This window comes from Lagopus leucura, unplaced genomic scaffold (assembly GCF_019238085.1).
Source record: "Lagopus leucura isolate 7727_CA_CO unplaced genomic scaffold, USGS_WTPT01 Super-Scaffold_73, whole genome shotgun sequence".
In the NCBI taxonomy this organism is placed as follows: domain Eukaryota; kingdom Metazoa; phylum Chordata; class Aves; order Galliformes; family Phasianidae; genus Lagopus; species Lagopus leucura.
Window position 1 is genome coordinate 394,516 of NW_024962252.1, and position 23,861 is coordinate 418,376.

The window sequence follows — 23,861 nt, forward strand, 5'->3', positions numbered from 1 at the left end:
GCACAGCTGCCCAGGGAGGTGGAGGGATTGCTGTCCCTGGAGGTGCTCAAGGAACGTGAGGATGTGGCGCTGAGGGACGTGGGCAGTGGGCATGGTGGGATGGGTTGAGGTTGGACTGGATGATCCTAGAGGTCCTTTCCAACCTTAATGATTCTATGGTTCTACTGAGTGAGTTTTATACCCCTCATATACATATACATATAGGGAATGTATCACAAGGCTTTCATATCACTGTTGAAGAAATGTAAGGAATTTACAAATTCTGCTTGGTAAAATGTCATAAAGTTATTCTGCAGTGCTGAACGTATTCTACTTTCAATATCTTAAGTACATTTGCTCCATTTCATTGAACACACAAGCTTAATAATAAGTGCAAGACCTACCTTGGGGCCCTTTCTGCAAAGATTGTATTAGACCCAAGGTAAGCACAGGAAAAGGCAAGATTGGACTTTACCTGGTATAATGTTGCAGGCTTCTCAACTGCAATCAAGTATTGATTTAGAAGATTAGATCTATTACTGCAAATCAGAGTACAGCTAGAGACATGCTGACCTACTACAATAGGAATTGGTGTCCTAGTGAATTTAGTGGTTCTTTAATAGCTCTTCTAAGTGCAGCTGTTTTCCCTCAGGACTGAAACTTGACAAAGCATGAGAGCAAGGAAAATAAAGGGAAAATCCATCTTCAGCTCCAGTATCGCATAAAAAATCTTCTTTTCTTAAAAAGTGGATATTTTCAAGTTAGCATTGTTACAATCAAGCTTTTACTGAAATCCTTTTAGACTACGCATTATATAAAGCTTATTCTCTGGCAAGAAGCAGTATACAAGATGAACAGAAGCAAATGGTCCTATTCTTACAGCGTGGTGAATAGAAGCAAACAGCCCGGACTGAGTTCACTGAAAAACACTGTAACAGGGTATTCATTAGATGAATACAACCATCTCATGCCCCTTTGTCAGGAGAGATCAGATGCACTGGTGTGGAAGACAGTAACAACCCCTGAACTTGTTTTATAATGTAGGAGTGAATCTCAATGATGACAAAATAAAGCACTGCTCCAGCTGTCACTACTCAGCTGTCAGGGTTGTAGAAGAACCACTGCACATGGTGTACCTAAAAACAATAAGAAATCTAATTGAAGGAATATTAAACCAAGGTTAACCCATGCCAGAGCAAAACAGCAACTTCCTATAATTAAACATCAACACATCAGCTATATTGATTGACCTTTGCTTGAGATAGCAGTTATTGCCTGAAGCTTTTGGAGTAATATACACATATCTGTAGAGCTGTAAGACTGAGAGGGAAAAGGGATTGTAAAATAGAACAGAGTGAGGTCACTCTGTGCTCGCAGTGCTGTTGACGTGACAGCACATTCCTCTGCGTGGTGTCTTTTTCCCTCGTGCTCCTTGCAGGGATGTTAAATGCTCCAGGCTGCCACAATGGCAGAAATAGCTTTGGGAGCTCATGTTGCTGGAAAGTTAGTGCAACGGGAAAGCGAGTCATCGTTTTATGGCACTGCGTGAATCAGCATTCATGAACAGGGTGTTTGTTACCCCCACGCAGTGAAGTATCCACACATGCAGCTGGGCCGTTGGAGTGTGAATCCACAGCAAAGTGAATACAGCTTCAATTTCAAAAATTCCATAGAATGTACAAAGCCATGAAAAAGTCAAGACAGCTTGAGCAACTGTTAGCACCAGATAACACACGTTTGGAAATAACACATGACATGAATTCTCAAAACAAAGGCACTTTCAAGTGAAATTAAGATATGGTAGCATAGTTTATAACATTGTTCTTGGATGCATAACGAGAAAACTTATTTTTGAAGCTAAGATTGTGTGTGAAGAGTAGGGAGATTTATGAGCAAATAGTGTTTCCAATAGACTCTCCATGTGACCTTAATCATGTTTATAATGCATTCATATACTCCTAATGCTTATCTGCAAATGTGTTAATAAATGCTTATTGTAAGCATTTTAGAACAGAGTCTGTTTTTTATGACAAAGCTATATAAAAAGCTTTACTTTTAGCATACTAACAGTCTGGGGTACTACTTTCATATGATTAATGATCATAAACACCAAAGTGAGATGATAAGCCATTTTTCTCCAAGATGGAAGCAATTTTCAGCACAGAATGATAGTGAAAAACAGATCCTGCAGATTCCAGCCTTACAGTGTCGTCAGCCTTTTTAGTATCAGACCATCTAGTGTATGTAACCTTAGCTCAACAGGAAGCATGTTATGGAAGCTGATTACTAGATGTGATGTGCAGCTAATTTTGAAATATCAGGAGGCAGTTCTTATCGCTCCTATTTAACGTCATGTAAGAAATCTGCTCTCTGATACCATTTTGAGTTGCAGTTATGTTACCCACTGTAGTTTGGAAAGCAATATTCAGCTGAACATTAGAACTGAACATTCAAAGTTAGTTTCTAAAACATTATTATTAAGAATGGGTCACCTTGATATCACTGCAAAGCATGTGCAATGTGGAGGGACTTACTTTATACGTTCAAGTGTAAGGTGGGACCAATCCAGGCTAGCAGACCCTCCTTGTTTGATGTTTCCCAAAGGCCTGTCTTCATAGTGGACAGTTCTCAAGAGAGAAGCCACTCCAACTCGGTTTCCTAAAATTCTTTCCAGAAAGGACATAGGGCACATGTACAAAAGCATAATCTCTTGTGAATCCCTTTATTTTGAGATTCAGCTGAAACCAGGATGAGTTGACAGCATGACAGAAAGAAGCACATAAGAGCTTATAAATAGAGTCCTGAAAAGACGATTTAATTTTCATTCTTTGGGATGTTACAGCTATTCAGAGATATTACAAAGTAATCTCTGATAAATTGCCTATGATGGAAGCAAATAGGATTTCACTGGAAAAAAGCCCTCTGGTCCTTACTGGGAAGAAGCTCTCTACAGAAGTTCTTAATAAATGGCGAAACACTTTTTCTTTTGTTATGATATGTTCCTGATTTCCTTGTAAAACAGGAACAGGTGATAACAAAATCTTCCATCTCCAAGTACTTCCCATGACATTAAATATTACTTATGGAATAAACAAGGATTTCCATTCGTCTTTATCCTGGCTCATCTTTTTATGTCACTGAGTCCCAGTAGGACTTAATTCCCCAAGTCTTGTTGAGTAAAAGGGATTCTTTTGCTCCAGTACTTCTTCATGGTCTTCCAATTTCTCAGTGGTGTACCTGCCACAGCAGATGTCCTGGCCTCTTCTCAATATAAGTTTTGGTTATTTTCATCTTCTTTTCTAATAACGAGAGATAAAAGGGTGTTGAACTCTGCTGCAAGCTTCAGCACGTTATAAATCGGTTCAATTTGAAACACAGTCCTTCCCAATGGCATTTATTTTCAGAAGCATTTACCCATCTGTTTTCAAGACCAAACTACAAATCTTGAAATTGAATCTGAGAACGAACCCTACAGAAGTTTTGTGTAATACTTTGTGGAGTATCACTCTGTTCCTTTCTGCCCCTCTTTTTCGTATTTTCTCTTTCACTACTCAGGTTTTTCACTTTTTTTTCCTTTCTTTTTCTTTTTTTCCCAACAAAGCTCTCCCTACGAATAGAGGGTCAAAACAGGCTTTAACTCCATCATTAATTACACTAGACACAAATAAGAAAGACGGGACAAATACATTTTTGAATTAGTGAAATTGCTATAAATTCACGTCTGCATCAATGTTTGCAGTACTTCATTTTCATTGTTAAACCGTATAGAAATCTCTTCGTACGTGTAGTATAAAATATTAATCTGATGTTAACATGTCATCTGTATAAGAAACAAAAAATCCAAACAAAACTGACAAGCAAATCTTGTTATTTATGACTTATTCATTTATAGTGTCCCTACTAAGGATGGCGATGGAGTGCACGTAGAAGCCAGAAAGCCACGAGATGACTGAGTCAGTTACTGGCCACGCCTTGTAAGAACAACAGGACAACAAAGAAACCTGAAAATAAAACCATCTGCCAAAAACCACGCAGGGAGGAAACGTCCAAAATGATGCATGTCTTTACATGTTCCCTACTATGCTAACATAATGAGAATAAAGCATTAGTGTTCAAAGCAGCGAGCAGGGATTTTTAACGACATCAATCCCTCCACAAGAGTAGTCCCTCTGGTGTCATAAAGAGCATGGCTCACAGGAATGAGATCAGAACATAGGAATAAAAGGACAAAGGAAAAAAAAGAAGGACACAACTATGGTCAAAATATTTGGTAAATATAAATTGCTTTCATGTTGTTGCCTTTCTGTTGCTTCAAGCAGATCTGGATAGGCACCCAGAAAATAATTTTGCTTGCATAATGACAAAGTTTATTTTACTTTTAAAAAGTCATCAGTGTTCATCAGAGGAGGGAGGAGTGCTGGTTTGAATCAGGCATGTTGCAAGCAGATGTTATGCAAACAGTCCTGCCAATGCATTGCAATCCTGAGTTATGACATTCACTGCATCTGCAGTTTGGGTCCTTTTTTGGGCCACAGCTTCATCTGTTGGTTTTCCCAAAATGGGGATGGTATTCTTGTGATGCACACAAAAACTTTAAGAAGATCAAAATACTATTTTTCATTTTCAGACCTGAAGAATTTGGACACCGTATCTGAACTACATGGCTGATCAGTAGTAAGGATGGAAATGGGAAAGCACATTTATCTATCATCATATGGTTGCAGTAATAGCTTTTAGGTAACACATTTCTGGCTTCTTTCCCATAACACTTTTGGTGAACTACAGCCTCTTGCCATTTCCTTCCATTCCTACAAGTTGTTTCCCAGTATCATTTTCAAAATCTGTCATGCGTTTTACATTAAAATACTCCTTTACCCTACAAGTGTTTGAAATGGCTACATCTTTCCATAACCTCAAAACAAATAAAGGAATAAATGAAGAATAGGCAATGTAACCAAACTAACTGCACTGAGCAGAACAACTGTGCTTTAGAAAGACTGCAGGTTCTTAAACAGGAGACGAAGTACTGTTGCTATTACAGATTAAAAGCTGTAAGCAGAGAATGTCAGCTAATCAAAAGATCATCATTTCTACTTCTAGGATGCAGTACTTAGAAAAATGAAAAATTCTCTCTGTATACAGAGATAATTATTTTCTTGGAAATCTAAATGGCCCATTTCCTTATCATACATCCTAATGGAACTATTGTAAGTTTCACATTTTTAAGTATACACTCCACCGTGCTTTCAGACTTTAATCTTGAAAGGAAGTATGCGGGAGTGTGGATGTAAACCAGAATAACAGTTTTTACATTTATTGTTCTCTATTTATATTGCAATTTCCATCTTTAAGCACTAAGAATACTGATAAAGCCTGTACGAGCCTAGCAGCCCCTGCCATGCCATCAGAAATCGTATTACTATTTTTTGCCAAAGCAGCAGTGTAAGAGTAACAAACAGAGGCTGTAACTTCATCACTTTAAAGCTCCGTGCTTCTATTACTGAATGCATCACCTACAGCTCTGTGCTTCTATTACTGACTACATCACATACAGCTCTGTGCTTCTGTTACTGAATTTGTTTTATTTTGTTATTTGTTTTACATGTGTTGTGATTAAGTTCAATGAAGGCCATCAGCTGGTGGCACAAGGACTTCTTGCTGCACATCAATATAGAAGGATCGTAGTTCATGAGCAGTTTGAGCAGCGCTGAGGCATCCGATGTAGCATAACAGATACCAGTCTTCGGCTCTCTGCAACGTGATTGTTGGATCTGCGATGAGAGCGAGAGGAGACAAGAGAAAAATCAGCTTTCCGACCGCTGAGCAATGGACATCGGACGCCGAGAGCACGCTGTGGGTGAGCCGCACGGCGGACAGCGCAAGGGCGCATCGCCGTCCGCCCGCCCGTCACAGGATTCCTTCGCAGCCGAACTCGACAGGCTGTGAAATTCGTTCTCCACGCAGAGGGGCAGGTTCCTTAACCCCCGTCTGTGTGAGCCGTGTCACTGACCGACACGAAGTCCCACGGCTGAGCGGAGCTCCGCGGGCGCTCTCTGGGGCCGTCTCCTCCCAACCCCCCCCGGCCGTGGGCAGCCGTCCCTTCCTCGGCCCGGCCCCGAATCTCTACGATCCCTTGCCGTAATCGCCGAGGCGCCGGATCCCGCCGAGGCAGGCGCGACTGACAGAAGCCTCGACCCCTCGCCTCCAGAGCTCCGCCGCGGCCCTCAGCCTGACAGGACGGCTGCTCCGCAGCCCCCGCCCCGCAGCCGTTCTGCCTGCGCGGGCCGCTCCCGGCCGTTCCAACCCGCCGTCCCGCTCCCTGGGAATCCTACCGATCGCCTACCCCCGTGCCCCCGGCTCGCGCCAGGCCCATAGAGCGGCGCCGGCGCCGTGCTAGAACGTACACAGCGGGGGCCGCCTCGGCCCTACGCGCGGAGGCGGCGGCGCCGCAGCGCCCCCCTGCGGCAACAGCCGGGGTGGCGGCGCGGCGAGGAGAGAAAGGGAGAAGGGGCAGTAATGGCGGCCGGCTAGCGCGGGGCTGAGCCGAGGAGGCGGCGGCAGCGGCGGGAGGAGTCGGCGCGGTTCCGTCTTGTGGTTCTGCCCGGCGGAGCGGCGTCCCCGAAGGACTTCTTCTCCTTCTTCCCCCTCCCCTTCCCTTCCCCTCCCTTCCCGAGTCCTCGCCTGTCCGCCCTCCCTCCTCCCTCCGCGCCGGCGGCGGCGGCAGCAGCGGCGGCGGCAGCAGCAGCGGCGGGGCCCCCCGCGACCCCCTCCCCGGGGCCATGGTGAACACCAGGAAGAGCTCCTTGCGCCCCCTGGGCAAAGCGGCGGCCGCGGCGGCCGGAGCCGGCAGCCATTTCATCTCGTCCCGGACCCGCTCTTCCAAAAGGGGCACCAAGGCAGATGCGGCCGGGCTGGAAGAGACGGCGGCGGCGCGGGTGAGGGCTGGCGGCGGGGAGCGGGCAGCGGACGACGTACGGGGAGTAGGGAATTGGGGGCGGGGGACCGCGACGGCGGCGGAGACGGCGGCAGGGCCTTGGCCGGTGAACCGCTGGGGACAGCGCCGCTGTCGCGGGGGGGGGGGGCGGCTCCGAGACGGTGCCGGGCCGAGCGGAGGGACGGCGGGGCGTGCGGGGACGCGGCGCCGCGTGTGGGGGGGCAGGGAGGGGGGGGACACACGTCGTGGGGAAGCCGCCGAGCGGGCGGCCCCTGACGGGGTCAGGGGGCGGCCGAGGACACGGGAGGCGAAGTTGCGGCGGGGCCGCGGCGCCGAGGCAGGGCCGGCACGGCGGGAGGGAGCCGCGCTGCGGGCCGAGCGCCCCCTGCGGCCGGGAGCGGCTCTGCGCCGCCGCCAGACAAAAGTTGGGAGCCGCGCCGGCCGCAACTTCGCGATCGTCCCTCCCTCCTCGCTTTTTTTTTTTTTTTTTTTTTTTAATTCCTTCCCTAAATGACCTCAGTTCGTTTGAAGCGAGGGCTCGCAGAGGCTCGTGAGGTAAAACTCTGGCGTTTGGGGAAGCTGTCCTGTCGGTGGGACGCCCCGCTCGCAGTGGGGCGGGGAGGACGCGGTTGTGTCGGGATTAAGTCGAATGCTTTCTCAACGTAACTGATAATACCTTTACTGTGGTCCGGTGGCGGATGAATTCCATAGACAGGTTCTAGCAGCTAACGTTTGGTTAACTAACTGGAAGGGAGAATTCCGAAGCCCCTTGGTTTTGCCTTGGTGTCTCCAAGCAGATCTGTTGACAGCGCTGTTCTTTTTATGACATACGAGGTTTTTTCCAGGTGCTTGAGGACTTAGGCTAACGGTTATAGCTCGCTTACCCACGTACCTATTTTCAGAGCTGTGTGTTGTGAGAGACTCATTAAATACAGAAGTGAAAATGGAGGGTCTGGTTGTTTCATGGTCGTGCACCAACTGACCGCGTCCTGCCCTGTGCTGAGGAAAATGTTAATCAGACAAACAGAAACCAGCAGCAGCCAGAGGCAGATGAGGAAGATGACAGCTGGAATCACTGGAAAGCCTTTTCCCCATATCTTTTGTTTGAAAATAATAAAATCACGGTCAGAGTCCTTATGAGAACTCTTTCCGTTCTCTTGTACTTCACGTTTCTCCTCTTCACACACCTTACTTGTTCTCAGTGGCCCTTACTCTGTGTAACTTCATTGGGCTCGTGGGGATGGAGGACGTGGCTGCATAGAGCCGTTCTGCTTGTTCTCATGTGCAGTTTCTGTTTATTTGTATCGTGGGTCTTGTGGTTTGCAAGGCAGAGTTTGGTGTAACTCTCACTGGCTTGTGTAGCAGGGAGTTTGCAGCTGCTAAGTAAATAGGTTGGGCTTCTTTCCTCTTCTTTTTCATCTACGAATGGCGTTTTGTACTGCAAATTATTAAAATGTATACGCTGTGTGATTTTCATGCTCTAAAGAAAGGGGATTATTGATTTGATGGCAATATTTTTTAATAAATGCATGACAGGGTGCACCCTATACTTCTATGGAGCATTTCTTCTGAAGTTAAGCAAATGTTTTGGCATGCTGACATGGGCTGGTTTTACTTCACATCAAATGTGATGTGTTTGAGGTAGATAACTTCTTAAAATTGATATACATTCACCAAAAATGAGCGAAAGCTACCAAGAATAAGTTTATTTTTTGTTTTTCCTTCTTCCCTTTGTAAATTCTGTTACATATGCACACACACATATATATATCCCATCATATTTTTGAGTGATCTCTGTCCAACAGTTTTTTATTCTTCAAATCTAAGCGTTTGTCAGTGCTACAGCGTGTTTCTGTGCTCCCGAATCTCCTTGAAATGATGCCAAAGGAGGATTTCAGTGAGTACAGCGTGAGTAAGTGCAGCAGTAGGAAGACAAAGCCTTTGCTTTTTGGAAGTGACTGTCAGCAGACAGATAGGGAGGCTGTGTTTTGTGCTGGGGTTGTTTCTGTGCAGTTGCTGTGTATTTTTTCGAAGTTGACTGGAACAGTGTGTCCTTTTAAGATCTTTTAGTTGTAATGTCAGAAACCAGCCTTACTACGGCAGTTAATTGGGTTAATGGGCAGCTTGAGCTGGGAGCTCTGGCAGAGACGTTATGCTGCTTATTTGCACCGTGACTTAATTTTCCTCCACAGAGGAGGTTTGGACTTGAATTCATAGTGAAATGCCCACTGGTGGCAGTCCTTGTAATTCCCTTTTGGAGTGTTTTTTAACAGATGATCTATTTGTTCCTTATTAGAGAAATTGAGTTAGTAATCTAATGGCATCCTGTGAAATGCCAATTAGACCAGGTACTGCAGCATTATAGATCTATTTCCTTTCTCCTTATTTCCTTGTGGTTTCTTTTTGTTTTTCTCTCCACACATGTACCAGGGTACTCGGAATCCCTCCTTTCCCAAGCCCTGGATAGAAGACGTGAGTTGGAATTTCTTCAGGTTCCATACCGTGTCAAACTGCTTATCAGTAGTGTGCATGTTTTTGGATCTTAACGTGGAAGCAATACGTATTTAGACTGTGATGGATTATTTCCTCAGAAAACCTTTATCGTATTCTCTATATTCCCTCTGTAGTATTCTACCATCTCAGACAAAGCAATGACATGAGTATTTGAAAAGTAAACTGTTTTGAGTTCTGGGCAGTGATTGAGATGAATACATGTGTGTCCACTGAGCAGCAGCAAGGTGAAAATTAACAGAATCCCTCACTAATTTAGGGATCAGGGAGCCAGGAAGTTTGTTCTCTGAAATGATGGCATAGCAATGCCATTGAGGAAGGCACAAAGAGGAAAAATTGGGCTATGTTTTCATCCCTGTTTCCATCCTTCATTTATGTAACAGTAAGTTAAGCTGTCCTTACATAAGTTGCTATTCTCTCTTTGTGTAAATGACATATTTGTTTTTCTTTCCAGTGCTATGGAATGTCTTATGGCTTGAGTAAAGCATTCTGACAAGAGAAATGCACCAAAGTCTCCCACAGTTTTCAGAAATGGAATCGTAAAGCAGTGCTTGTAAATTCAGGGAACTTAATTCAAACTGTGAAAGACTTGAGGATATTATGACCATAAGTGGTTACATTTAGTCTAGGCTTACTTATGTCTGGTGTTTTCAGATGTTGGGTTGTGATGATGCTGGCAATATTTATTTGGCAGTGGTAATGATTTTTCTCAACATACAAAACCAAAAAGTGCTCATTGAGAAAGGGGATTTCTTGAGAAATGAACACTTTGAAGCCATGTCAGTGTATTAGTTAGACACTGTAGAAATGTATACGAGATTAACTTAATTTAATTAGTCAAGAAAGCATTAGCAGTGCCTTAAGAGCTACTTGAGGGCTCTGTGTTAATTGTGACACGTGATCCCATCTAAAAGTAGCACTGCCAGCATCGTTCAGCTTGCTCAGTCGCAACATAGAGCTCTCCATTGTACTTAATTGCTAATAGGAACAAGCACAGGCTGGGGACTGACAGAAAGAGCTGCAGAGTGGTCAAGTATGAAGCTAAGCAGCATTTCTGTGCTCTGTAATGCCCATATATTTCTGTGTCTCTTCCTGTAATATCTCAGTCTGTAACAAAATATTTATATATATATATATATATATATATATATATATAATATATATTTTGTTTTGGAAAGTGTGATAACGCAGCTTTCCTTGCACAAACCCGCTGCTTCACTCCTTAAAAAAACTCTTTAATGGTCAGCTATTGCAAACATACAGAGTGAACTTTTAATATGTGTCATTATTTGTTTTAGAATTCTAGCTTTAAATGTAATCCTCAGAGCTTCCCAAAAACAAAACTTTTCATTGTGAAAGAGCTTGATGCAGATGGCTCCTTTGCAGAGTATCTATCTGTGTTCTGGGTAGTCAGGAATGGACTTAGAATAAAACTCTTTGTAAAACTTGGGGTTTCCTTCATCCCTAGGGGAAATTGCTGTTGCTGACCCCCTGCATGTAGAGCTCTTCAGGGACAGAAGCTCCTCTTAAATACTTAGATTTTAAAATAAATTTGATTGTGTTATGGCTAAGAGTTTGCAGTTAATAGAATTGTGGAGGGGACTCAATGCTTCTACAGCTCTCTGAATTATATCCTGAGATACAGTCAGTTGAAATTGCTGAGTATAACTTCAGTTTAAGGCAAGTTTCCAACTAAACTCATCTTAGCAGTGTGGTGAAAAAGCAGTTGTTTGGTGTTAGTGATCCCTTGCTCTTCTGGGATGTACCAGGAGAAAGTCAGTGATCTGTAATGGATCATACGGTCTGTTTCTTGCTAGTGTGATATTAACACACTGTGAGCAGCGGGGAAGTGAGTAATTGTCAGGAGTGATCCGTGTCCAAGTTTCTGTCCGAATTCTCTATAATCAGCATTTAAAAGTTCCGTGCTTCCAAACGGCTGCTCTGAGTGAAAGTTCTTCGTGTGTGTCCTGTCTGTGTTATCCAGGCAGTGTGAGCAAGTTCATGGCACCTCCCGAGGACACGCAGTTTGTTTTAGGAGCAGTCATGCGTCATTCCAAACCATCTTTGCCATCCTAGTGTTAGTAGAGGGACTGACAAGGAAGCAATACAAGGACTGTTGCAGCGGGTAAGGAACACTCAGAGTGGTGTTGATGTTTGGCTGCTCCCTCTGAATGTTGGGTTTGATCAAAAGTAATGTTTGCAGAAGCTGCTGCTCAGGTTGCTATCTCTCCTTTAAAACTTGAGGCAGGAAGCTTAACCAGTTGTCGGGAGAGATCCCATGACAGTTTCGCAAGAGTGGCGTACAGCCTGGGGTTATGTAGGATAATTAGCTCAGGTAATTACGTTGTGATCACCTACATTCCCCTGCAGTTTCACTTAGATGTGATAAAGTTTTGCGTATCCTGTCCTAAATTATTGAGCATTCGCTATGTGTGGCAAAGTATTCATTCTGTTCTAGTGGTGCTTTAAATGTTTTTACAGTTTGATGCAGAAAGCCATTCTCAAACCAAAGCATTCTACAAGTAGAAATTGGTAGCATGAAGCTTTCATTGCTCTTGCATCGCTGCTGTGACGATTTAAATGATGCTGGTTGTTTATTGCATACTTGAGGTGTAATATATTACTTTGAATGGGGATAATATCACTCATAAGCCCACTTACTGCAAAGGGAACTGTCTTGCCATCCTTTTTCATCCTGTAATTTTCTTTAGTTCTGTACTCTCCATAGAATCATCATGGAATAATAGAATGGCCGGGTTGGAAGGGACCTCAAGGATCATGAAGCTCCAATCCCCTGCCACATGCAGGGCCACCAACCTCCACATTTCATAGCAGCCCAGGCTGCCCAGGGCCCCATCCAACCTGGCCTTGAACACCTCCAGGGATGGACGGGGCATCCACAGCCTCTCTGGACAGCTGTTCCAGCACCTCACCACTCTCATAATGAAGGACTTCCACTTCATATCCAACCTCAGTCTTCCCTCCCTCAACTTCAAACCATTTCCCCTTGTCCTGCTCCTGTCCTAATCTTCATGCTTTGCTGCTTTTTCTCAATGATTTTTGTCTGAGTTTATTCATGAAATACTGCTTTCATTACCTTTGTTGGCTTATTTTAACCATGACTTTTTCTTTAAATTGTTCAAGTGTTATTTTGCATTTATGCTTTCTTGGGTTCTGTTCCTAATAAGTTCAATTTCTTGCTAGGTAGACACGGAAACTCTTCTGACCCAATTGTGAGATCACGGTGTGATCTTCTGTCAGCCTTTTGGTTTTGAACTGAGAATGCCTGTGCTCTGACAGCTTCAGCTCCAGTTGAACTTGGATTATGTGATGCAGCTTTAGCGCTCCTACCAGAAATACACAACTCTAGGTTGTCCAGAGCTCCTGAGCAGCTTTTGTAGCCTATCCTGAATTTTCATGTTTTTGTGTTTCTGGTTTCTGCCTCACTGCACTCAAAGCAGATACTTTGGTTTGGGCATTTCCCATAATTTGGAAGATGGGCTCGTTGCATTTCTCCAGGATCCAGTCCATTTCTTGAAATTAAATGAGCAAGTAATTAAAAAAAAAAAAAAGAAAACAAAACCCACCCAAAATGAAGAAGCTCTTCTCTCTGCCCACGTGGAGGAGCTTACACACATCAGCATTTGTAGCCATGTTTCTGCAACCCCTCATTTGAAATATTTAACAACTACTTTCTATTATTCCTCTGACGTTGCCTTTCAGGCCTTGAATGTTGTTTTCATCTTGATTTCAAACTTCAAGACGTGAATCTGAAGATTTCATAGTGCAATTTTGCAAGGTTTTAATTTGGTTTTACTTTTGAGATAGTGTCGTTAAGTGTACTGTAGGTTGAGCTCCACAAGCATCTTGACTCCCATGTACTTTTAAACCTAGCAGCATACCTTTTTGTTGCTATACCTTCATTTGCTATGGACGCTTCCTTGCTCAGTTTAATGGCTTGATTACATGGCTGTGTCCAAACTTTGGGGAAAACCTCTGTCCTAAGGGAGATCTCCCTGTCCTCCTGCTTGTTATCCTCATTCAGGTTCTTATCTTCCTTTATTTAGGCTTTATAGTATTCCAAAGCTTTTGAGGTATATATTTTGAGGATTGAGGGGGGGGAGAGGAAAAAAAAAAAGATGGATTTTTGAAGACTAAGAATTGGAGGGGAAAAATAAATAGTTTGAATGCTTTAGTTTTTTCCACATCTGAATTGTAAGCATTCAATAAATGTTTACTTAAATATTTCTGCTTTTAAGGTGTTTGTTAATACCTAGAAACTCACGGAAGTGGTTCTGAGTAAAAATGCCTTGCTTTTAGTATTCTTTGCTGTTAAATTAGGCAGATAGATGGTATATAAAACTTCTGATGTGTTCTAGAAGAACTCCTGTATGAAGTGCAAACCCCAAAAACTACAGCAGACAGAGAGCTCATCTCAATAGACTTGCTTATGTGAAGGTGCATGACTTCACGTGGTGCGAGCTGCTTGCTCTGCAGTTCCGAAAAGGAGCAGACTTGCCAGTATTAATGCTTGTCTGGCCATCTGATCAGCTGCATCAGGATCAGGTTGCTGGTCCAGCTGAAATCTAACCCACTTCCTCCCGCTCCCTTTGCCCTGATTATCAGCTGGAAATTCCCAATTTCACACCTGTTTTGGGTAAGGCGCAAGAGGGAGGAGGGGGACGCGTTGTGGAGAGTTTGGAGAGGGGCAGTGGTGATGAGAGGACAAACCTCAGCCCCCTTTGGCAGAGTGCTCTCCCTTATCAACCCGCAGGTAGCCCATGGATTGCAGGAGCTGCTGGGTGTTGGATCAAAAGCTCTTTTTCAAGGACTTTTCCTTTCAGGATTCAGCCTGGGTGTGAGCAGGTCGGTGCTGCAGGAAGGGTGAATGTTTGCAAGCATAAACAACCCAATAAACAAGCAGGCTTGCTTTCTGTTTTTACCCTATAAACTCTTTAAGCAAAAGCTTTCCCACTTCTTCAAGATCTTGGGTTGGAGAGTTCTAGGAAATAAAATAGAAATATATTGTAATCATGAAAGCAGATCTCATACACAAAGTGCTTCTTTCAGAAGAATGAGTTGGGAAGAAGTTGGTGGTATTCTTGATGGCTACTTCTAACTTAAGTGTCATCTACTGAAAACCAAATGCAGACACGGAATGTTCAAAGACAGTAGATCTGTCTAAGCTGATGTTTTAATCCACATATTTTACCTTTTTCAGGAACTGATACACAAGGGAGCAAGTGACTTGTCCAGAATCACAGGACAGGCTCTGTTTTGTGCTCATATGTTCGAAATGAATTAATGTTACAGATTAAGTGCAGAAAAAGCAAGTTATTTGTTAACTGAACAGTTGCCTAAGGGCAAAGATGAGCGACTGGCTTAACTGATTTACACTGGGGCAATCATTGCATTGGATTTTTGTTGTCAGGAATACAGGTTTTATTTTGGAAATGCAATTTTCTTTTTATGTAAGAGGAATAAAAAAAAAAAAAAAGAAAGCATTAAATACCCAGAGTGCGTATGCTTTTTAACGGGAAGCCCATTTCTACAAGAAAGAACTGATGCTAGATTTTCAGCAGGCATTTTTTTTTGACATGTACTTTTAAAATATTATTACAGATGGTTGATATTCAGAGGCACCTGACAAGGTGTTTTTTTGTTTTTTCAGAAGATACATTTCAGAGTATGTTAGGTGTAAGTGGGAGATCTGGTTTCAGTTTTGCCAGAGTTAATAAGAATAATTAGATTGAGAGATGCCCAAAGTCATTGTCGACTTAAAGAGTCAAGCAAGGAGGATGAAAAAAGACTGGATGTTGTGTTGAGGGACATGGTTTAGTGGGAGCTATTGGTAATAGGTGAATGTTGGACTGGATGATCTTTTAGGTCTTTTCCAACCTTGGTGATTCTATGAGGAGAATTTACTTGTAAATATCCAAAGCTAAGAAGGAGCTGAAGTTAGTAGACAGAAGTGAAAACCTGTAGCTAAAATGGATTTCTTAGTTATGCTCATTTCACTGTTTTTAATTAAGACAAGAGTGAACTTCAGAGTGGTTGTTCATCAGGGCAAAATGAGTAACGAGTTGTAATGGCAATGGCTTGTGCATTTTTCAAAGTGCAGAGGAATGCTGTTAATCAGTTGAAGCCTGAGTGTTGGTTGGTCTTAATTTCATGTCTTAGACGTGGGAAGAAATGATAGAAAAGAGAAAAACGTACTTACAGGAGCTTGAAAGAATTGAGATGCTGGGTTTGTAGCTCATGTCTGATTTGTGAAGCCACAGGAGCAATCATGGTAACTTTCTGGGTGTGGGAGAGTTAGTCAGAGGAAGGGTGTGACCTGCAAAAGGCATGGCAAGGAGAGCAAGTTTTACCATAATGGAAAGCTCAAATCAACCTGTCTGCATACCATTCATGTATTAATACAGTTGGACCTGTAGCAAACCAAATGCTTCTTTCTGAAATTGCAAGATGGGGTTGTGCTTTATTACTGTGTCATTGCTTCATCCAGGATGAGATGGCCTTGTGTCTGTGCACGTCAAGATGGCAGTGTTGGATAACTCATCCTGTGCCACCGAGACTTCTGGATTGTAATTATTTTTGGATATTCGGACCGGTAGAGGAGAGATGAGTCCTATAGATATTCTGCTGGCCAGGAGATTCAATTTATTTAAAAAACAAAACCAAACCATCCAACAAAACAACACCCAACCAAACAAAAACCAACCATCTAAAAAAGATCACCACCAAAAACACCCCTGAAACCAAATTTGTAGTCCTCTATATGATACCTTCAATGCGCTACAGGTAATCTTTGTGTTATAACTTGGTAATTAATCAGTGATAGTGCTTTAGCCAACTGGTCCCTCTGATATCCCTAAAAGCAGCCTTTGTAGATGAGGAATTCCATGGCATGTACTCCAGTCTTGCTGAAAGGCTTCCATCAGTTGAGTCACTTCTAAATAGAAAGGTTGAGAAGGAGAATTTAGTGTTATTCGCTGATGTCCAGTTTGTGGTCCTTCAGAACTTAAGAACTTATCTCTAAATATTGTACTGAAGGTTTCTGAGTATCATGTTATTATGTTGACATTTATGCATAGTGGTGATTTGGAAGAGCAGACTGAAGCAACAGTGTAATTCACAGATCTGTGCATTAGAGGATGAGAAATGTTTTTTTCCATCATTTTCATGCAAAGGAAACATAAAAAGTATGCAGATGCAGTTGTTTATTACTTAATGATTTTGTGTTGATTTACTACGTTAATCATTACTGTCATTTGGGTGCTTTTGTGAAGTTATGTTCCAGAGTTTGCCACTACTTGTGCAAGGCTTGCTGTAGATTCTCACCTCAACAACTCATCTGAAATATTCTTTTGGCTGTCAAATTCAATTGTACTCTTGAATCCATAGATGGGCCAATACAAGGGAAGGGTCCTTCTGGGACCCTGAGTCCTTCCAATTATTGAATGGGGATCTGGAATCCTATTCAGTGGGGATCCAGAGTCCTTCCATTCAGTGAGCTCATGAGGCCTTCAGCGCTGGAGCTCTTTGGAGACCTCCATAAAGGAGGAGGAGGAGCTGGACTCAGTGATCTTTATGGATCCCTTCCAACTCAGGATACTCTATGGCAGTGAACATTGTTTCTCCAGTGTAGACTGTAGGTGCTGTCTTCTTAACTTCAGTTACTTCTAAGCCCATTATAGTGAGATTGCTTTCCATATGAGGTGATATACTGGGTTCTGGATCACGTCTGGACTTGTGTGTCTCTTGCTTGTTGTAGGTGAATAGAATTGTGCAGGTTTTTCTGATTATTTTTTCACCTCTCTCAGCACTGATGCTGTATGGTGTTGGTACACCTTCAGGCAGTTTCTGGCATAATTAAGATTTTCTGAGTTCTGATGGCAGCTCTGCTCTCAGCGTGTGAGCAGGCTTGCTTCAGTGCCAGTGTTTCGTTAGGAGCTTTGAATTCAGTGTGCTGGTTCCTACTTCTGCAGTGGCACAATTAATGTCTTAATTTTTAGGTTTGATGCTTTTATCATACTTTTTTTTTTTTTCCCAGTCCTGAACATACAGTGTGTACCACTAAGTAATAAGTTCCTGGGTGAAACTGAAGTACTGTTTTTAATCATTAAAGACATAAATGATTTGAGACCCAGTTTCTTAAGAGAGCAAGTTGAGTGCAGTGGAGTCATTAAACCCCTTCTGCTATAAATGGGAGGAAACGATGGGAAGACTACTCTCAGAAAGGCTTTTCAAATTAGGATTAGTTTATTTTCTTGTTCATGCACATCCATTTGGCTCATCACTTGAGAGAACTCTATCTCCGTGTTTTACTGTAGGTAGGTGAAAAGTCTGAATGTAGTCTTGGTAGGATTTGATTCCATGGGGCGTTGACTGGAAAAGGGAATTTCTAGACTTATTGATGCAGTTAAATGTTGATTCATTTCTCACTGTTGTGGCTTTGTCATTACCTCAGTTAGGGTATTTTGTATGTTTGTGTACTAACTTAGGTTAATATTTGGGCTTAACTGCCTTCTGGACTGGCTTTGTATTTGCGAAATGGTTCTCCCTTTGTCTGATAGTAGTAGAGATCTCAGCATTACTCAGTTGTGATGTGTTTTGTGAGGATTAGGACTCGGTAGCGAGCAGAGACCCAAAGCAGCATGTTTTGTGCCCAGGTTGATGGCTGGTGTTGTGTTTTACCTGCTGGTTGGCTGCTCAGTGCGCACGAAGCTGGGCAGTAGCTTGTAGTGCCACATTGCCTTTTCTCACTGAATAGCCTGGAGGAATGGCTGGGGAACAAGGAACACCAGCCAGGCTGGAGGCAGGAGACTGCAAGAAATGCAAACAAAGGTGCTGGTGGGAGACCTGGGAGGCGTTAAGATTTTTGCATGGGAAGGGGTAGAGATGGAGTGTAGGAAAATAGCTGTTATGAATTTCCCTGCTCACAAACCCTTCATGAAGCTTCATTACTTGTTTGTTCCTTTTTCTTAGCTTCATTTTCTTTTTCTGGCCTAGCCGGTTTGAAACTGGTTCTGTGGCTTCCCTTGAAGCTCTGCTTCCATTCTGCTCTGGTAATTGCACAGAGAAAGTTCCTACTGACACACATTTTAGCAATGCAGCACTTACGTAAGTCTGCAAATAAGCTTGTGTCTGGTTAATGGGTAAGAACAAATACATACAATATTCAAATGGAATCTATTCAGTTATCAGAACTGTGAAAAGCAACTCTTCTGTGGGTGCTGGGTGCCATGCAAAGCAGCTGGGTGGCAGGGCTTGTGGGGTGTCATTGTGTGAGGTGCAAGGGGTTGTGCCTGGGAAAGGGAGCTCTTATCTCTTCTGTCACTTTGCCTGAGTCTGAGGGTTTGAGCCCAAATCCTATTTTGTGTAAACTTCTAATTGTAGTCTTCTAATAGGGATAATATAGGTATTTGAGTTAAATGGATGCACTTCCTGAAGAAGTGAAGCAATGAGGAAGAAGAGGACGTGTTTTTGTTCAGCTTTTTGTTGTATTTTGTTTTGTTGTGACAAGGGTTAAAGGATTTCCAAGATTGAATCATAATAGAAACATCCTGCTTTTCCACCAGCAGGTAAACAACTGCCATGATTAAAACAACTTAAAATGACATAGGAACATGGGTGGTTAGAATTTAATATCTTTTAATGAAATAATTCAGCTCTTTAAACAGCGGAGAAACTAATCCAGCTCAAGAAGAAAGCGAACTTGTGAGGCCTTAGTGAGCTGGTTTGGTTTCTGGGTGGGTCAGATAACATCAGAGCAAGACCAAAGGAGCTTGGCAAGTTCACTGGTGCTGAGCTCCTTTGGGTCTGCTCTGTTACTGAGCAGCTCTCCTGCATCTGCTTTTCTGTAGGCTTTGCAGCTTTCTAAATGTGCTGTGATAGTTTTCTTCTGGTTGTGAGAAAGCATTTCTATTTTTTTTTTTCTTGAATACTTTCGTGATCTGAAATTTGAGTTACTTGTAGTACAGAATGGTTTGTTGTTGCAGTTAAGCTGGATGAATAAACTGGACTTCCACCATCATCTCCTTGCATATAATACTCAGAGGCTTGTTACTGTGTTGTAGTAGGTCATGAGGTTTTTAACCAAGATTTGTGAGTGTATCTCTGAGTTAAGAATTTATGAAGCAGTGTGTCCTGGTGGCCAGGAAGGCCAGTGGTATCCTGGGGCACGTTAAACAGAGCATGGCCAGCAGGTCAAGGGAGGTGATCCTCCTGCTCTGCACCATCCTGGTGAGGCCACTTCAGAATACTGTGTGGACTGGGTCTGGTTCTGGGCTCCCCAGTTGAAAAAAGACAGGGATTTCCTAGAAGGAGTCCAGTGAAGGGCCACAAAGATGATGGAGGGCCTGGAGCATCTCCTGTATGAGGAAAGGCGGAGTAACCTGGATCTGTTCAGCCTGGGGAAAAGAGGACCGAGGAGGGATCTGGTTAATGTTTATAAATATCTGAAGGGAGGTGGGAGGCAAAGGATGAGGCCAGGCTCTTCTCAATCATGTGTAGCAATAGGAAAAAGAGCTGTGGCCCGAGACTTGTACATAGGAAGTTCATACACACAAACAAAAGAACTTCTTTATGGTGAGGGTGATGGAGCTCTGATGCACAGTTGCTCAGTGAGGTTGTGGAGTCTCTTTTTATGGAGGTATTCAGGACCCATCTGGATGCCTGCCTGTGCAACTTATGATAGGTCATCTGCTTTAGTAGGAGGCCTTGCACTCGGTGACCCCCTGCCAAACCTCTGCTGCAGGCTGGATGCCCCCACCAACTCAGGCTGCCCAGGGCCTCATCCAGCCTGGCCTCAAAGGCCTCCAGGGATGGGGCACCCACAGCCTCTATGGGCACCCAGTGCCACGGCCTCACTGCCATCTGATTAAAGAATGAGTTCCTGCATTCTGTACGTGTTATCTGGGTTTGTCTTGACTCAAGTACAACTCCTTGCACTTGACCTTGTTGAACCTCATTGGGTTCATCAAGTCCACTTTTCAAGCCTGTCCAGATCCCTCTGGATGGCATCCAAGGAGATTACAATGTCACTGTTTCAGCATTTTAAATACAAAGATAATATCAGTAAGATGAATTCCTGCTCTGTTTCTAAGTGTATTAATTTTCCTTGGTCTTTTATTTCACTATTAATTCTTTTACAATACAGTAAGGGTAACAGTGTCATGTATAATATACAAAATACAGTGGGTAAGAGAACCGCAGTGCTTGTTCAGGGGGAAAAATATATATATATACAAAAGTTGATGGTTTCAAATTAAGTATTTTCATAGTTTCCAGAAACATTTTCATAGTAAATACTTTGTGCAAACCAGTTACTAAGAGTTTGATAGGGAAGTAAGTTTAACCCTCCAAACGTCTGGTTTAATTATCATTGATAACGTCTGACTATTTCCATTAATTAAAGTTACATTTTACAAAGCTTAATTTCTTTCTTTTCTTTTTTTAATAAGGATATAGAAATGAGCCAATTAATGACACTTCTTCATTTTCAGAAAGATGAAGGTAGCGATGGTAGTTTGAGCGATAGCCACATATCTCCTCCTGCCAAACGTACCTCAAAACATGCGGATCCTGTGTGCAAAGACAAATCAAAATCACGCAGTACTGGGCAGCGAGAGGAATGGAGCATCTCAGCTGGACAGTCCAGGTAACTTGATGCGAAGAGGAGTACAGAGTTTGTTCAATTCTTTCAGTATTCATAATGCACTTCGCTTATTTCTTCAATGAGCTGCAGCTTGAGGGTATTTTTGATGAGCTACCAACAAACAGGGAAGAGAGGCAGGAAATGACAATGGAAAGAAAGTCACCCTTCCCTATTTTTGGTTACAGGGACCTGAATAAATTACTTATTATCCAAAATAGAAGTAATTTGTTTCATTTTCTAACTCCTTATAGTTTTAAAAGCCAGTCTTTTGTTCCTAAGGTTCTTCTCACAATTACAAGTAATTATGAGATGTAGACTGTATGTTCCTGGAGACTGAATTTTGGTTAATAGTGATCTTGTAGATGGGTATTTCATGTTTGTGTACAAATAACAAATGTTCTTCTCTGCACTTTGTATATATGAATGACTAGATATGAATTCTATACACTTTGTATATGTGAATGACTGTAATTCACTACAGAGCTGTCATCTGCTAGGGTGAGATATTTTGAAAAGCTCTGTAAAGCTTAAATAGATCTGCTCTTTTTTTCTGTTTCTTTTTGCTTTTAAAACAGAATAAATTGAGTTTATTTGAAATTCATGACTTTTTTTTTTTTTAACAAGTATAGACTTGTATTTATTAGGAATGCTAGGAGAAAAAAATAATGCTGTTGGGAGAATTTAGATCACTGTGTCAGATGGAACTTAATCAGGTTACTGGTGCTCTTTTTCCTTAAGACAAAAAGCACTGTGACTCCTCCATGCATCTGAGCTTTTGTTGGTTTTGTTTGGCTAAAATCTGGAGTGCTGTGCTTAATAATGATGTTGAGCCTTTCAGACTTCGCCAAGGTTTCGTTGCTGAGCCTTTAATTGTAATCAGGTTTCATTTCCTCGGTTCTGTTGTCTGAAAAACATCAAGTATCTGTCCAGAAGAACATAATTGGGATCTTGAATGTGCATGAGATTTTTAAATATGGCTTTCAAAAATTTGCAAAATGGTTGCAAAGCCTTGCAAAAACCCTTACTTTTCATGTATTTGGTAGGAAAATAATAGCTAAAGCCCACATCTTCTGTTGAGTTGAATGGTTTGTAGTATGTTGAACTCTTGGACAAATTCAAGCTCAGATTCCATTTATTATTTAGTTCTCCTCTTTTTATTTTTTTCCTATGAAATTCATTGTAGCTTTTGTGTTTGAGAACAAGGTGCCTCTTCCTGTCCAGTACTGGTGTGCACTGTGCACTGCAGGTCACTCATCTTTAAGGTACTTGGTGCTTCTTAGGGTGGAAAAGATTAAAAATACACATATTTTTTTATTCTGACTTGCTTTTAATAGCAATATTCACAGATTGCTTCTAACAGTCTGCTCATAGCTGTCGAGTTCTTGTTGATTTTTATTCTACATTACTGTTCTTTCAGAAGCATTATGTCCAATGGTGAACAAATGTGAAGTTTTTTAAAGGTGAATGAACAATTGCTTAGGCAATAACGTTTCAGAAGAATTTGGACTATGTTGTTTTCTTAAGCTGTGGAATAGTAGAGGTTAATTTTCTGAAAAGTTAATTTAAAAAGTATTGATAGAGAACCTGAAATTACTTCCCTACCGATTGAAGTACTCCAGGCATAAAATAATCCTATTCAGTTCTTAATTTTATTAAATTTTCTTTTTGTGAGTGTGTGACTACAGAACAGCTTTCTTTGCGTCTCCTACTTTATTCCAAGTGCTTAAATGTTAATTGCTTTTCAAGAGCTATATCAAGATCCTGTTCTGAAGCAGAAAGGGAGAGTTAATAGTAGGACATGGCATGAGGGAATGTTGGAGGGATTAATCAGAGATATTTGGATAATTGGGAGGATTCACATAATTGGAATTTGGCAGTTTTGCCCTCGTTCCGATGTTGGGCATGAAGCAGAATCTTCAGAGACAGAAAGTCTGCTCTTAGTTTCACAATGATTTTGAAGTCCTGGTTTATTGTGCAATGTTTTAAGTTTGTATTTAAGTTCTAAGGTTTTATTTTTGTTGTGTAACAGTTGCTTGGCTGAGGAATTCTAATGTTTGTCTACTGTAATTGTTTCCTAGGTTAACTTCTCCACCTGGTGCTACACTACCAAATGGACGTAGCTTATGTAAGTGCATTTCAGTGGACCCCGTAGTACCTACTTCTACATTTACCAGCTTTATGGCAATGACTTTCAGTTGCATATATTTGTTAATAACTTCACTGATTGCTTATGCTGTTTCGATCTGAAATGTTGCTGTTTTGGCTCAGTTTTCTTCTGTTAACATCTTGGATGCTCTCTATTGACATGGAGAGCATTCTCAGATGAAGTTCCATTTCTTTTCTCAATTCAGACTTCTTGGCCATGATCATGATGTTTACCTTAATTCCCAAATTTAGTATTGGGAACTAATTTTGGCCTTCCTCTCGCAGTTAGTGTCTGTAATTTACTTACACTCTTTGAGAATTGGCCTTCTGTGGCTCTTAGCATTACTTTGTTATTGCTCTGGAGAGACCTGCCTTGTCTGCAGCTCCTTCTGCCTTGGTACAGCTTTCCGATATGATTCTCCTTTCCAGACTTGCCATCTCATCTCATATCTCAGTGAGAGCCACGTTGTCCTTTGTGTCCCCTTTTCATAAACTGTCTCATTTAATTCTACGTTGACTGTGTAAATGTTACTTCCTGAAGCATTTTTGGTATTTTATTATTTATTAATTGTGGGGCCTGAGGGGCAATCAGGAGGGGGACCCCTTTTTTGTTTGATTCTGTACAGAGCA

General features: G+C 42.2%; 1 protein-coding gene across 4 annotated transcripts in view; it reads left to right on the top strand.

The window, feature by feature from the left end:
- The first annotated feature begins 6,740 nt into the window (after positions 1-6,740).
- ATAD2B (ATPase family AAA domain containing 2B) overlaps positions 6,741-23,861 on the top strand; it is a 68,791-nt gene continuing 51,670 nt past the window's right edge. For all 4 annotated transcript variants that reach the window (XM_042882167.1, XM_042882175.1, XM_042882193.1 and 1 more), the window contains exons 1-3: positions 6,741-6,914; positions 20,935-21,089; positions 23,165-23,211. In XM_042882167.1, the coding sequence (XP_042738101.1) occupies positions 6,759-6,914; positions 20,935-21,089; positions 23,165-23,211 (358 nt within the window). In that variant the 5' untranslated portion in view covers positions 6,741-6,758. The remainder of the gene's footprint in view (positions 6,915-20,934; positions 21,090-23,164; positions 23,212-23,861) is intronic.